This window comes from Mobula hypostoma, chromosome 8 (assembly GCF_963921235.1).
Source record: "Mobula hypostoma chromosome 8, sMobHyp1.1, whole genome shotgun sequence".
Taxonomy (NCBI): Eukaryota; Metazoa; Chordata; class Chondrichthyes; order Myliobatiformes; family Myliobatidae; genus Mobula; species Mobula hypostoma.
In genome coordinates this window covers 158,325,940-158,341,260 of record NC_086104.1, presented here as the reverse complement: position 1 = coordinate 158,341,260, position 15,321 = coordinate 158,325,940, and the positions used below count along the sequence as shown (strand labels likewise).

General features: G+C 45.1%; 1 protein-coding gene across 2 annotated transcripts in view; it reads left to right on the top strand.

The window, feature by feature from the left end:
• The window catches only part of piwil2 (piwi-like RNA-mediated gene silencing 2), a 121,621-nt gene that overhangs the window by 18,726 nt on the left and 87,574 nt on the right, over positions 1-15,321 (top strand). For both annotated transcript variants that reach the window (XM_063057220.1, XM_063057219.1), the window contains exon 5: positions 8,490-8,666. In XM_063057220.1, the coding sequence (XP_062913290.1) occupies positions 8,490-8,666 (177 nt within the window). The remainder of the gene's footprint in view (positions 1-8,489; positions 8,667-15,321) is intronic.

Below are 15,321 nucleotides of genomic sequence, written 5' to 3'. Positions count from 1 at the left end.
CTTTGCATCATCAATAGGGACGGGCGAAGAGCCAGAGGGTTGCAAATGTTCTTCCCTTGTTCAAGAAAGGGAGTAGAGATAACCCAGGAAATTATAGACCAGTGATTCTGACTTCAGTGGTGGGCAAGTTGTTGGAGAAGATACAACAAGGCAGGATTTATGAGCATTTGGAGCGACATAATCTGATTTGGGATCGTCAGCATAGCTTTGTCAAGGGCAGATCATGCCTTACGAGCCTGATTGAATTCTTTGAGGATGTAACAAAACACATTGATGAAGGTAGGGCAGTGGATGTAGTGTATATCGATTTCAGTAAGGCATTTGATAAGGCTCCCCATGCTAGACTCATTCAGAAATTAAGGAGGTATGGGATCCAAGGAGACCTTGCTTTGTGGATCCAGAATTGGCTTGCCCACAGAAGGCAAAGGGTAGTAGTAGATGGATTGTATTCTGCACTGAGGTCGGTGACCAGTAGTGTTCGCAGGGCTCTGCTCTGGGACCCCTCCTCTTGGTGATTTTTATAAGTGACCTGGACGAGGAAATAGAAAGGTGGGTTAGTAAGTTTGCTGATGGTACAAAAGTTGAGGGTGTTCTGAATAGTCTGGAGGTTTGTCAGAGGTTACAGCAGGACATCAATAGGATGCAGAACTGGCAGATCGAGTTCAACTGAGATGAGTGTGAAGTGGCTCATTTTGGGACGTCAAGTTTGAAGACAGAATATAGTATTAATCGTATGACTCTTGGCAGTGTGGAGGATCAGAGAGATCTTGGGGTCCATGTCCATGGGACACTCAAAGCTGCTACGCAGGGTGACAGTGTTGTTAAGAAGGCGTATGGTGCGTTGGTCATCATCAACCATGGGGTCGAGTTCAAGAGCCGTGAGGTAATGTTACAGCTATACGAGACCGTGGTCAGATCCCACTTGGAGTATGCTGTTCAGTTCTGGTTACCTCACTACAGGAGAGATGTGGATACTATAGAGAGAGTGCAGAGGAGATTTACAAGGATGTTGTCTGTATTGGAGAGTGTGCCTTATGAGAGTAGGTTGAGTGAACTTTTCTCCTTCAAGTGCCAGAGGATGAGAGGTGACCTGATAGAGGTGTATAAGATGAGAGGCATTGATCATATGCATAGCCAGGGGCTTTTTCCCAGGGCTGAAATGGCTAACATGAGGGGGCATAGTTTTAAGGTGCTTGGAAATAGGTACAAGGGGGATGTCAGAGGTAAGTTTTCATACAGAGTGGTGGGTGCGTGGAACGCACTGCCAGCGACAGTGGTGAGGGCGAATACAATGGGGTCTTTTAAGAGACACGTCGATAGGTACATGGTGGTTAGAAAAATAGAGGACTGTGTGGCAGCGTAATTCTAGCCAGTTTCTAGAGTAGGTTATATGTTTGCACAACATTGTGAGCCTATGATCTATAAACATGAGAGAGTCTGCAGATGCTGGAAATCCAAAGCAACTTTCTTAAAATACTGGAGGAACTCAGGTCAAACAGCACCTATGGAGATGAATAAACAGTCAGTGTTTTGGGCCGAGACTCTTCATGATTAAGAAGGAAGGGGGAAGTCGCCAGAATAAAAAGTGGGGGTGGGAAAGGATAGCTAGAACGTGACAGGTGAAACCAGGTAGGTGGGAAAGGTCAATGTCTGGAGGAAAAGGAATCTGAGAGGAGAGAGGACCCAAGGAGAAAGGGATAGGCAGGTGAGAAGAATTGAAATGTCTGAGGTGGGAATAGAGGGGGAAATCAAAGTCTAGAAGGAGAGATCAATATTCATACCATCAGATTGGAGGCTGCCCAGACTGAAAATAGGGATTTGCTCTTTCACCCTGAGGGTAGCCTCATTTTGGCACAAGAGGACGCCAAGGACTGATATGTCAGAACAGAAATGGGAATCTGAATTAAAATGTTTGGCCACTGGGAAATTCCACTTGTGGCAGAAGGTGCCGAATTGCTCAGTGAAGTGGTCTCCCAATTTGCGACAGGTCTCACCAATGTAGATGAGGAGCACCAGACACAATAGACGAGCCCAGCAGATCACGGGCGAAGTGTTGCCTCATCTGGAAGGACTATTTGAGACCCTGAATGAAGGTGGTAGAAGTGGTGAATGGGCAGGTGTAGTACTTTGGTGGCTTGCAAGGCTAAATTCTGGGAGGGGTGATCGATGGGGAGGGACAAATGGACAAGGGAATTGTAGAGGGAGCAAGCCCTGTGGAAAGCGGGGGTGGGAGGGAGGTAAAAATAGTTAGTGGTAGGATCCCTTTGGAGATGGCAGAAGATGCGGAGAATGGTGTGTTGGATGAGGCTGATGGGGTGGTAGGTAAGGACAAGAGGGACTCTATCACTATTAAGGTGCTGCAAAGATGGGGTGAGCACAGATGGGGTATGAATATTGATCTCTCCTTCTAGACTTTGATTTCCCCCTCTATTCCCACCTCAGACATTTCAATTCTTCTCACCTGCCTATCCCTTTCTCCTTGGGTCCTCTCTCCTCTCAGATTCCTTTTTCTCCAGACATTGACCTTTCCCACCTACCTGGTTTCACCTGTCACGTTCTAGCTATCCTTTCCCACCCCCACTTTTTATTCTGGCGACTGGTGGAGATGCTGGTGAGGGCAGCATCAATAGTAGAGAGAGGGAAGCCCTGTTCTTGAAGGAGAACACCTCTGATGTCCTGGAACAAAAAGCCGTGTTGTGAGAACAGATGCGGTGGAGGTAAAGGAACTGAGAAAAGGAAATAACATTTTTACAGGCGATAGGGTGGGAAGAGGTATAGTCAAGATAACCATGGGAATCAGTAGGATTATAAAGATGTCAGTTGACAGTTTGTTTCCAGAGATGCAAACAGATCTAGAGAGGAGAGGGAGGTGTCAGAGATGGACCTAATGAATGTAAGCGCTGGGTGGAAGTTAGAGGCAAAGTTGATAAAATTGAAAAACCCAGCGTGGGTGCATGAAGCAGCACCATTGCAGTCATCAGTGCAGCAGAGGAAGAGTGGGGAAGTATAAATGGGGAAGGCTTGGAACTTGGACAGTTCTATGTATCGAACAAATAGGCAGACATAGCTGGGGTCCATGTGGATGTCCATGGCTGCAGCTACAGTTTGGAGATAGTGGGATGAGTCGGGCAAAATTATTGAGGGTGAGGACTAGTTGTGCCAGATGGAGGAGAAGTGAGGTGTTCTGATGTAGAGATGGTGGATGTCTGATCGGCAGTTCAGGGTGAAAAGATTCAGAGCAGGCAGAGAACCACAGCGTGGTGTCCTAGAGGAGGAGGGTTGAAGGGAAGAGGAGTGTGGAATTCTTGCCAATGAAGTGGGCTCAGAGACTGAGGCAATGGAAGAAGAACTGGATATTGTGGCAAGCATGAAGCTCAGAGTTGCAGGCAAAAGGAGACAAAGGTAAGGCCCTTGTTGGGGGGAAAAATGTTCTGCCTCGGGGGGGATGGTCGGAGGGAATGATGAAGACACGGCAAGGATTAGAGCTGGGATCTAATTGGTATTGAATGCCCTTGAATGGAAAATCCTACTGAAACTAGTAGATGAGGCCAAGTCTGACATGGGTAAATTCCTCCCCACCACTGAGTACATTCACACATTCAGGGACAGTTATTACTCCTCAACCATCAGGCTTTTGAACTAAAAGGGATAACTTCACTTGCCCCATCATTGAAATGTTCCCACAACCTATAAACTCACTTTCAAGGACACTTCGTCTCATGTTTTTGGTATTTATTACTTATTTATTTTTTTTTTTTCTTATCTGCACAGTTTGTTGTCTTTTGCACACTGGTTGAATGCCCAAGTCGTTCATTGAGTCTATTATCAGTATTATTCTATTATGGATTTATTGTGTATGCCTGCAAGAAAATGAATCTCAGGGCTGTATATGGTGACATGTATGTATACTGTGATAAATTTATCAGCTCTCTAGTTTTGATGACGTTGACTGAAAGATTGTTGTTGTGGCATCATTCAGCCAGATTTTCAATCTCCTTTCTATATGTTGATTTGTCGCCATCTTTGATTCAGCCAACAAGATGGTGACAAAAATGTATCAAAAATCTAAAGTTACCCAATGTTTTAATGGATAAGTAACAGCACAACAATGTATGGTTTCTTCTGATCTCGTCTTCCTGAGATGTGAAGCTTTTTGTATTAATTGGCCACTGGATTATCTGTAGTAGGGGAATTATTATTTTACTTTGATGTACAGTGCAGAGAAGGCTCTTGATGCACTCCCCCACAAACCCTGACAACCCCGATTTTTAAACCTAACCTAATTACGGGATAGTTCACAATGACCAATTAACCTACCAACTGGTACATCTTTGCACTGTGGGAGGAAACCCGAACACCCAGGGAAAACCCATGCATTCCATATGAAGGACATACAGATTCCTTGCAGATGATGCTGCAATTGAACTTTGAACTCTGATGCCCCGAGCTGTAATATCATCACCCTAACTTCTATGCTACCATGGTGCTCAGCTTGTGCATTTGATGGGCAATTGAGATGGAGGAGTTAAATATGGAGAAATGGGACTGCTCTGAGAAGCAGCAGGGATTGATGGGCCAAATGGCCTCTAATCTTTGAAGGAGCTATGCATACATGTACAAGATGTACCCGGGGGAAGCGACAGTGGCCGTGCCTCCGGCACAGAGTCTGGCCCTGTAGCTCAGAAGGGTAGGGCAAGGAAGAGGAGGGCAGTTGTGATAGGGGACTCGATAGTAAGGGGGTCAGATAGGCGATTCTGTGGACGCAGTCCAGAGACCCGGATGGTAGTTTGCCTCCCTGGTGCCAGGGTCCGGGATATTTCTGATCGTGTCCAAGATATCCTGAAGTGGGAGGGTGAGGAGCCAGAGGTCGTGGTACATATAGGTACCAATGACATAGGTAGGAAAAGGGATGAGGTCCTGAAAGGAGAATATAGGGAGCTAGGAAGGGAGTTGAGAAAAAGGACCGCAAAGGTAGTAATCTCGGGATTACTGCCTGTGCCACGCGATAGTGAGAGTAGGAATGTGATGAGGTGGAGGATAAATGCGTGGCTGAGGGATTGGAGCATTGGAGCAGGGGGCAGGGATTCAAGTTTTTGGATCATTGGGACCTCTTTTGGCGCAGGCGTGACCTGTACAAAAAGGACGGGTTACACTTGAATCCTAGGGGGACCAATATCCTGGCAGGGAGATTAGCGGGGACTACTGAGGTGACTTTAAACTAGAATGGTTGGGGGGTGGGAATCAAATTAAAGAGGCTAGGCGTGAGGAGGTTAGTTCACAACAGAGGGATGGGAACCAGTGCAGAGAGACAGAGGGGTGTAAAGTGAGCGTAGAAGCAAAAAGTACAAAGGAGAAAAGTAAAAGTGGCAGGCCGACAAATCCAGGGCAAGCATTAAAAAGGGCCACTTTTCAACATAATTGTACAAGGGCTAAGAGAGTTGTAAAAGAGCGCCTGAAGGCTTTATGTGTCAATGCAAGGAGCATTCGTAACAAGGTGGATGAATTGAAAGTGCAGATTGTTATTAATGATTATGATATAGTTGGGATCACAGAGACATGGCTCCAGGGTGACCAGGGATGGGAGCTCAACGTTCAGGGATATTCAATATTCAGGAGGGATAGACATGAAGGAAGGGGAGGTGGGGTGGCGTTGCTGGTTAGAGAAGAGATTAACGCAATAGAAAGGAAGGACATAAGCCGGGAAGATGTGGAATCGATATGGGTAGAGCTGCGTAACACTAAGGGGCAGAAGACGCTGGTGGGAGTTGTGTACAGGCCACCTAACAGTAGTAGTGAGGTCGGAGATGGTATTAAACAGGAAATTAGAAATGTGTGCAATAAAGGAACAGCAGTTATAATGGGTGACTTCAATCTACATGTAGACTGGGTGAACCAAATTGGTAAAGGTGCTGAGGAAGAGGATTTCTTGGAATGTATGCGGGATGGTTTTTTGAACCAACATGTCGAGGAACCAACTAGAGAGCAGGCTATTCTGGACTGGGTTTTGAGCATTGAGGAAGGGTTAATTAGCGATCTTGTCGTGAGAGGCCCCTTGGGTAAGAGCGACCATAATATGGTGGAATTCTTCATTAATATGGAGAGTGACATAGTTAATTCAGAAACAAAGGTTCTGAACTTAAAGAGGGGTAACTTTGAAGGTATGAGACGTGAATTAGCTAAGATAGACTGGCAAATGACACTTCAAGGATTGACGGTGGATCTGCAATGGCAAGCATTTAAAGGTTGCATGGATGAACTACAACAATTGTTATCCCAGTTTGGCAAAAGAATAAATCAAGGAAGGTAGTGCACCCGTGGCTGACAAGAGAAATTAGGGATAGTATCAATTCCAAAGAAGTAGCATACAAATTAGCCAGAGAAAGTGGCTCACCTGAGGACTGGGAGAAATTCAGAGTTCAGCAGAGGAGGACAAAGGGCTTAATTAGGAAGGGGAAAAAAGATTATGAGAGAAAACTGGCAGAGAACATAAAAACGGACTGTAAAAGCTTTTATAGATATGTAAAAAGGAAAAGACTGGTAAAGACAAATGTAGGTCCCCTGCAGACAGAAACAGGTGAATTGATTATGGGGAGCAAGGACATGGCAGACCAATTGAATAATTACTTTGGTTCTGTCTTCACTAAGGAGGACATAAATAATCTTCCAGAAATAGTAAGGGACAGAGGGTCCAGTGAGATGGAGGAACTGAGTGAAATGCATGTTAGTAGGGAAGTGGTGTTAGGTAAATTGAAGGGATTGAAGGCAGATAAATCCCCAGGGCCAGATGGTCTGCATCCTAGAGTGCTTAAGGAAGTAGCCCAAGAAATAGTGGATGCACTAGTGATAATTTTTCAAAACTCGTTAGATTCTGGACTAGTTCCTGAGGATTGGAGGGTGGCTAATGTAACCCCACTTTTTAAAAAAGGAGGGAGAGAGAAACCGGGGAATTATAGACCAGTTAGCCTAACGTCGGTGGTGGGGAAACTGCTGGAGTCAGTTATCAAAGATGTGATAACAGCACATTTGGAAAGCGGTGAAATGATCGGACAAAGTCAGCATGGATTTGTGAAAAGAAAATCATGTCTGACGAATCTCATAGAATTTTTTGAGGATGTAACTAGTAGAGTGGATAGGGGAGAACCAGTGGATGTGGTATATTTGGATTTTCAAAAGGCTTTTGACAAGGTCCCACACAGGAGATTAGTGTGCAAACTTAAAGCACATGGTATTGGGGGTAAGGTATTGGTGTGGGTGGAGAATTGGTTAGCAGACAGGAAGCAAAGAGTGGGAATAAACGGGACCTTTTCAGAATGGCAGGCGGTGACTAGTGGGGTACAGCAAGGCTCAGTGCTGGGACCCCAGTTGTTTACAATATATATTAATGACTTGGATGAGGGAATTAAATGCAGCATCTCCAAGTTTGCGGATGACACGAAGCTGGGTGGCAGTGTTAGCAGTGAGGAGGATGCTAAGAGGATGCAGGGTGACTTGGATAGGTTGGGTGAGTGGGCAAACTCATGGCAGATACAATTTAATGTGGATAAATGTGAAGTTATCCACTTTGGTGGCAAAAATAGGAAAACAGATTATTATCTGAATGGTGGCCGATTAGGAAAAGGGGAGGTGCAACGAGACCTGGGTGTCATTATACACCAGTCATTGAAAGTGGGCATGCAGGTACAGCAGGCGGTGAAAAAGGCGAATGGTATGCTGGCATTTATAGCGAGAGGATTCGAGTACAGGAGCAGGGAGGTACTACTGCAGTTGTACAAGGCCTTGGTGAGACCACACCTGGAGTATTGTGTGCAGTTTTGGTCCCCTAATCTGAGGAAAGACATCTTTGCCATAGAGGGAGTACAAAGAAGGTTCACCAGATTGATTCCTGGGATGGCAGGACTTTCATATGAAGAAAGACTGGATGAACTGGGCTTGTACTCGTTGGAATTTAGAAGATTGAGGGGGGATCTGATTGAAACGTATAAGATCCTAAAGGGATTGGACAGGCTAGATGCAGGAAGATTGTTCCCGATGTTGGGGAAGTCCAGAACGAGGGGTCACAGTTTGAGGATAGAGGGAAAGCCTTTTAGGACCGAGATTAGGAAAAACTTCTTCACACAGAGAGTGGTGAATCTGTAGAATTCTCTGCCACAGCAAACTGTTGAGGCCAGTTCATTGGCTATGTTTAAGAGGGAGTTAATATGGCCCTTGTGGCTACGGGGGTCAGGGGGTATGGAGGGAAGGCTGGGGCGGGGTTCTGAGTTGGATGATCAGCCATGATCATAATAAATGGCGGTGCAGGCTCGAAGGGCCGAATGGCCTACTCCTGCACCTATTTTCTATGTTTCTATGTTTCTAAGATATGGGAGTTCTGGTCATTGTCAAATTGTATTTCTAAACCACCTGGCATTGTGAAATTTTGGACCCAGCCCTGACTAGAATGATTTTGTATTTTTGTGTATATTTGTCTTGCGCTATTTTCTCTCCCCAAGTTTCAGAGGCAGAGCCATGGTTCCTGAGCCATCTATATGCAAAGTTGAGAAGACTGTATCTCGTATGAAGAGCCTGGAGATCAAGCAAGACTCGCCAGGGAGGAGTGGACTCCCTCCTCTCTCAGCTGTGCAGCCGAGTCAGGATGTTGCTGGAACAGTGAGAAAAGAAGCCCTTGGGTGAGTAGCTGGAACCAAGCACACTCCACTGCTGTAGATGGGCTCGAATTTATCCTGTGAGTCAAAGTGGAGGGAGCAGATTGTGTGTGGGATATATAGGCCATGATTGAGAACTCCTATAGTCAAGGTGCTGGCAGCAGCTGAGCCATGACCTCGAGGAGCAGAGGGAATTCTCCCTGCAGATGTGCATGATGAAACCATATCAGGAATCTTGTACCACTTCCAGCTTCCTAACCTCAGGAAGCATTTATGTGCGGTTGAAGGAGGGGATTTCTGGGATGGCAGGTTTGTCATGTACTGGGAGGTTGATGAGACTGGGGCCATTGTGCTCAAGTTTAGAAAACTGAGATGTGACACATTCAAATTTCTTGCATTACTTGACACTAGCTGTAGTGATGGTAAAGGTCTTGTGCCATGGGTTAATAAAATAACACAAAATTAAAGGGTCAGGTATTCAGGGGATACCTCTGGTAGCAGCAGAGATACAGAGGAGCAGATTGGGAGGCAGATTTTGGAAAGGTGCGAAAATAACAGGGTTGTTATCATGGGTGACTTTAACTTCCCTAATATTGATTGGCACCTGATTAGTTCCAAGGGTTTAGATGGGGCAGAGTTTAAGTGTGCCCAGGATGGATTCCTGTCACAGTATGTGGACAGGCCAACTAGGGGGAATGCCATACTAGGTCTAGTACTAGGTAATGAACCAGGTCAGGTCACAGATCTCTCAGTGGGTGAGCATCTGGGGGACAGTGACCACCGCTCCCTGGCCTTTAGCATTATCATGGAGAAGGATAGAATCAGAAAGGACAGGAAAATTTTTAATTGGGGAAAGGCAAATTATGAGGCTAGAAGGCTAGAACTTGCGGGTGTGAATTGGGATGATGTTTTTGCAGGGAAATGTACTATGGACATGTGGTCGATGTTTAGAGATCTCTTGCGGGATGTTTGGGATAAATTTGTCCTGGTGAGGAAAAAGAATGGTAGGGTGAAGGAACCATGGGTGACAAGTGAGGTGGAAAATCTGGTCAGGTGGAAGAAGGCAGCATACATGAGGTTTAGGAAGCAAGGATCAGATGGGTCTATTGAGGAATATAGGGAAACAAGAAAGGAGCTTAAGGGGCTGAGAAGAGCAAGAAGGGGGCATGAGAAGGCCTTGGCGAGTAGGGTAAAGGAAAACCCCAAGGCATTCTTCAATTATGTGAAGAAAAAAAGGATGACAGGAGTGAAGGTAGGACCGATTAGAGATAAAGGTGGGAAGATGTGCCTGGAGGCTGTGGAAGTGAGCGAGGTCCTCAATGAATACTTCTCTTCGGTATTCACCAATGAGAGGGAACTTGATGGTGAGGACAATATGAGTGAGGTTGATGTTCTGGAGCATGTTGATATTAAGGGAGAGGAGGTATTGGAGTTGTTAAAATACATTAGGACAGATAAGTGCCCGGGGCCTGACGGAATATTCCCCAGGCTGCTCCACGAGGCGAGAGAAGAGATTGCTGAGCCTCTGGCTAGGACCTTTATGTCCTCGTTGTCCACGGGAATGGTACCGGAGGATTAGAGGGAGGCGAATGTTGTCCCCTTGTTCAAAAAAGGTAGTAGGGATAGTCCGGGTAATTATAGACCAGTGAGCCTTACATCTGTGGTGGGAAAGCTGTTGGAAAAGATTCTTAGAGATAGGATCTATAGGCATTTAGAGAATCATGGTCTGGTCAGGGACTGTCAGCATGGCTTTGTGAAGGACAGATCATGTCTAACAAGCCTGATAGAGTTCTTTGAGGAGGTGACCAGGCATATAGATGAGGGTAGTGCAGTGGATGTGATGTATATGGATTTTAGCAAGGCATTTGACAAGGTTCCACACGGTAGGCTTATTCAGAAAGTTAGAAGGCATGGTATCCAGGGAAGTTTGGCCAGGTGGATTCAGAATTGGCTTGCCTGCAGAAGGCAGAGGCTGGTGGTGGAGGGAGTACATTCAGATTGGAAGATTGTGACTAGTGGTGTCCCACAAGGATCTGTTCTGGGACCTCTACTTTTCGTGATCTTCATTAACGACCTGGATGTGGGGGTAGAAGGGTGGGTTGGCAAGTTTGCAGACGACAAAGGTTGGTGGTGTTGTAGGTAGTGCAGAGGATTGTCAAAGATTGCAGAGAGACATTGATAGGATGCAGGAGTGGGCTGAGAAGTGCCAGATGGAGTTCAGCCTGGAGAAGTGTGAGGTGGTACACTTTGGAAGGACAAACTCCAAGGCAGAGAACAAAGTAAGTGGCAGGATACTTGGTAGTGTGGAGGAGCATAGGGATCTCAGGGTACATGTCCACAGATCCCTGAAAGTTGCCTCACGGGTGGATAGGGTTGTTAAGAAAGCTTATGGGGTGTTAGCTTTCATAAGTCGAAGGATAGAGTTTAAGAGTCGCGATGTAATGATGCAGCTCTATAAAACTCTGGTTAGGCCACACTTGGAGTACTGTGTCCAGTTCTGGTCACCTCACTATAGGAAGGATGTGGAAGCATTGGAAAGGGTACAGAGGAGATTTATCAGGATGCTGCCTGGTTTAGAAAGTATGCATTATGATCAGAGATTAAGGGAGCTAGGGCTTACTCTTTGGAGAGAAGGAGGATGAGAGGAGACATGATAGAGGTGTACAAGATAGTAAGAGGAATAGGTAGAGTGGATAGCCAGCACCACTGCTCAATACAAGAGGACATGGCTTTAAGGTAAGGAGTGGGAAGTTCAAGGGGGATATTAGAGAAAGGTTTTTTTTACTCAGAATGGTTGGTGCGTGGAATGCACTGCCTGAGTCAGTGGTGGAGGCAGATACACTAGTGAAGTTTGAGACTACTTGACAGGTATATGGAGGAATTTAAGGTGGGGGCTTATATGGGAGGCAGGGTTTGAGGATGGGCACAACATTGTGGGCCGAAGGGCCTGTACTGTGCTGTATTATTCTATGTTCTAAATGAGAAAGCATTCCTTCACCCAGTGGAGGCACAGGAGTCTGCAGATGGATATTTGGAGCAATGCAGAAAGCTATTGGGTGGGAGGAAATAGGCTTGTTTTACTTTGTTGTTGCTGCTTGTGTTCTGCCGAATATTGTGAGCATGTTGTGTTGGCGCTGGAATGAGTGGCAACATTTGTGGTCTACCCCCAGTACATCCTTAGAATCAGGGTTTATCGTTACCGACATTTACTTAGCATCAGCAGTACAATGCAATACATAATATAGAAGGGAAAAAAACAAAATATATTAATAATACTTAACTAAATCAATTACAGTATAGGTATATTGAATAGATTAAAAATTGTGCTAAAAGCAGAAATACTATATATTAAAAAAGTGAGGTAGTGTCCAAGGGTTCAATGTCCATTTAGAAATCTGATGGCAGAGGGGAAGAAGCTGTTCTTGAATCGCTGAATGTGTGCCTTCAGGCTTCTGTACCTCCTACTGGAAAGTAACAGCCAGGGAAAGGGCATGCCCTGGGTACTGGAGAACCTTAATAATGGACACTGCCTTTCTGAGGCACAGCTCCTTGAGGATGTCCTGGGTACCCAAGATAGAGCCGGCTAAATTTACAATCTTCTGCAGCTTCTTTCGGTCCTGTGCAGTAGCTCCCCCCGCCCCCCATACCAGACAGTGATGCAACCTGTCAGAATGCTCTCCATGGTACATCTATAGAAGTTTTTGAGTGTATTTGTTGACATACTAAATCTCTTCAAATGCCTAATGAAGCATAGCCACTGTATAAACTGTATAGCCTTCTTTATAACTGCATCGATATGTTTTGGACCAGGTTAGATCCTCGGAGATCTTGACACCAAGGAACTTGAAGCTGCTCACTCTCTCCACTTCTAATCCCTCTGAGGATTGGTATGTGCTCCTTCGTCTTACCCTTCCTGAAGTCCACAATCAGCTCTTTTGTCTTATTGACATTGAGTGCCAGGTTGTTGCTGTGGCACCACTCCACTAGTTGGTATATCTCACTCCTGTACGCCCTCTCGTCACCACCTGGGATTCTACCAACAATGGGTGTATTGTCAGCAAATTTATAGATGGTATTTGAGCTATGCCTAGCCACACAGTCATGTGTATATAGAGAGTAGAGCAGTCAGCTAAGCACACACCCCTGAGGTGCGCCACTGTTGATCATCAGCGAGGAGGAGATGTTATCACCAATCTGCACAGATTGTGGTCTTCTGGTTAGGAAGTCGAGGATCCAATTGCAGAGGGAGGTACAAAGGCCCAAGTTCTGCAACTTCTGAATCACCATTGTTCGAATGATGGTGTTGAATGCTGAGCTATAGTCGATGAACAGAATCCTGACATGGGTGGTTGTATCGTGCAGTTGGTCTAAGGCCGTGAAAAGCCTTTGAGATTACGTCTACCGTTGACCTATTGTGGTGATAGGCAAATTGCTATGGGTCCAGGTCCTTGCTGAGGCAGGAGTTCATTCTAGTCATGACCAACCTCTCAAAGCATTTCATCAGTGTAGATGTGAGTGCTACCGGGCGATAGTCATTAAGGCAGCTCACATTCTTCTTAGGCACTGTTATAATTGTTGCCTTTTTGAAGCAATTGGGAACTTCGTCCATAGCAGTGAGAGGTTGAAAATGTCCTTGAATATTCCCGCCAGTTGGTTGGCACACATTTTCAGAGCCTTACCAGGTACTTTATCGGGACCTTCTGCCTTGCGAGGGTTCACTCTCTTTAAAGACAGCCTAACATCGGCCTCTGAGACAGAGATCACAGGGTCATCAGGTGCAGCAGGGATCTTCACAGCTGTAGGTGCGTTCTCCCTTTCAGAGCGGGCATAGAAGGTGGTGAATTCATCTGGTAGTGAAGTCTCGCTCCATTCACACTATTGGATTTTGCTTTGTAGGAAGTAATGTCCTGCACACCCTGCCAGAGTTGTTTGGTTGTTAATACAAAAGTGCATTTCACTCTGTACTGTACATGTGATAAGTAAGTGAATCTTAAAAGCTGGAGGAACTCAGTGGGTCAGGCAGCATCTGTGAAAGGAAATAGATATTTTGACTTTTCAAGTCCAGATGAAGGGTCTCGGCCTGAAACATCAACTGTCCGTTTCCCTTCAGAGGTGCTGCCTGATGTGATTTTCTCCTGGTTTTGTGTCTTCACCCAGTGGGTTGTGATTCTACCCAGGAGGTTCAATTACTGGATATATTCAAACAATGCTTCCTTTAATTTTTTTTTTTGCAGCTGCTTTAACCAACCAGTATTCTGAACAGGAAATTAGTACACGGCCTGAAAACTACACAGCACTTTAAAACATGAAACAAACACAAACCACGACTCACCACACAAGTGAACAATGTCAGGCAGCCAAAACAACTGACAGGCACAGTAGCACAGTAGCAAAAGTAAAATGTTTTCACTCGACAGCATCAGCATTCAGCAGGCCAGTGTTTTATTAATAATAAGCTACAGACTTCCATTCTGTGTTTATTGTTACAATTTGTAACCGTGTTGTAACTTGAAACAGTGACAATGCAAACATATTGAAACTATAAAATATTTCAAAGTAAAGATTGTGGTACATTTATTATTCAGAAAGTGTATGGACTATATTCATTAACACAATTACAGGTTATTTCACAATTATTAATATAGATTTCAAAGCTATATTTGCGTAATTTCAAAATTTATTAACATTATATACAAAAATGCCAGTTGTGCTGCAACAAAGTCTATGTGCATGGCTGTGCAGGGAATAGTGTATTCAAGGCAGCAGTGGGTGGATTTTTTTCATTTAGGGGTTACAGGAAAATGATGTTGAGATGGAAGTTCAGTTATAATGTTATTGAAAGTCCACTAGGAAAGTCCGTTGTCTAGAAGTCTGGAGGCCTGTTGTCATGTTGGAGGACTGTCTTTGTGGGGTGGGCTTGTTTTTGCTGCTGTTTTGTTGCTTGTGTTCTGTGAATATGGTGCCATTGGTGCCAGAATTTGTGGCGACTCATGTGGGCTGACCCTCAGCAATCCTTGGGTTGTCTTGGTCAGTGGTCTCCAACCACCGGGCCGCGAACCGGTACCGAGCCGCAAAGCATGTGCTACCGGGCCGTGAGGAAATGATATGAGTCAGCTGCACCTTTCCTTATTCCCTGTCATGCACTGTTGAACTCGAACTTAGGGTTGCCAACTGTCCCGAATTTGCCGGGACATCCCGTATATTGGGCTAAATTGGTTTATCCCATACGGGTTCGCTCTTCTCCCGTATTTCCCCCACTAAGGTAGAGCGTTCCTATGAAACCTTTCGTGCCGAAGTGGCGTAAATGCAGAAGCAATTACCATTAAATTTTATGGGAAATATTTTTGAGCGTTCCCAGACCCAAAAAAAACCTAACAAATCATACCAAATAACACACAAAACCGAAAATAACACTAACATATAGTAAAAGCAAGAATGATATGATAAATATACAACCTTAATAAAGTAAAAATAATGTATGTGCAGTATAGTCGGGAAGATGAAGGCAAAACCGATTTGTGGGAGGAAAAAAAATTGGCACATACGCGCATGCGCACATCATATCTGCACATCACGTCTGTGCAAGGCTTCACGGTCATGGTGGTCTTTCCTGGGGTAAAGTGTCCTGGGATTTGACTGCTACTTTTGTCCCTTATTTGGGAGTGAGAAAGTTGGCAAC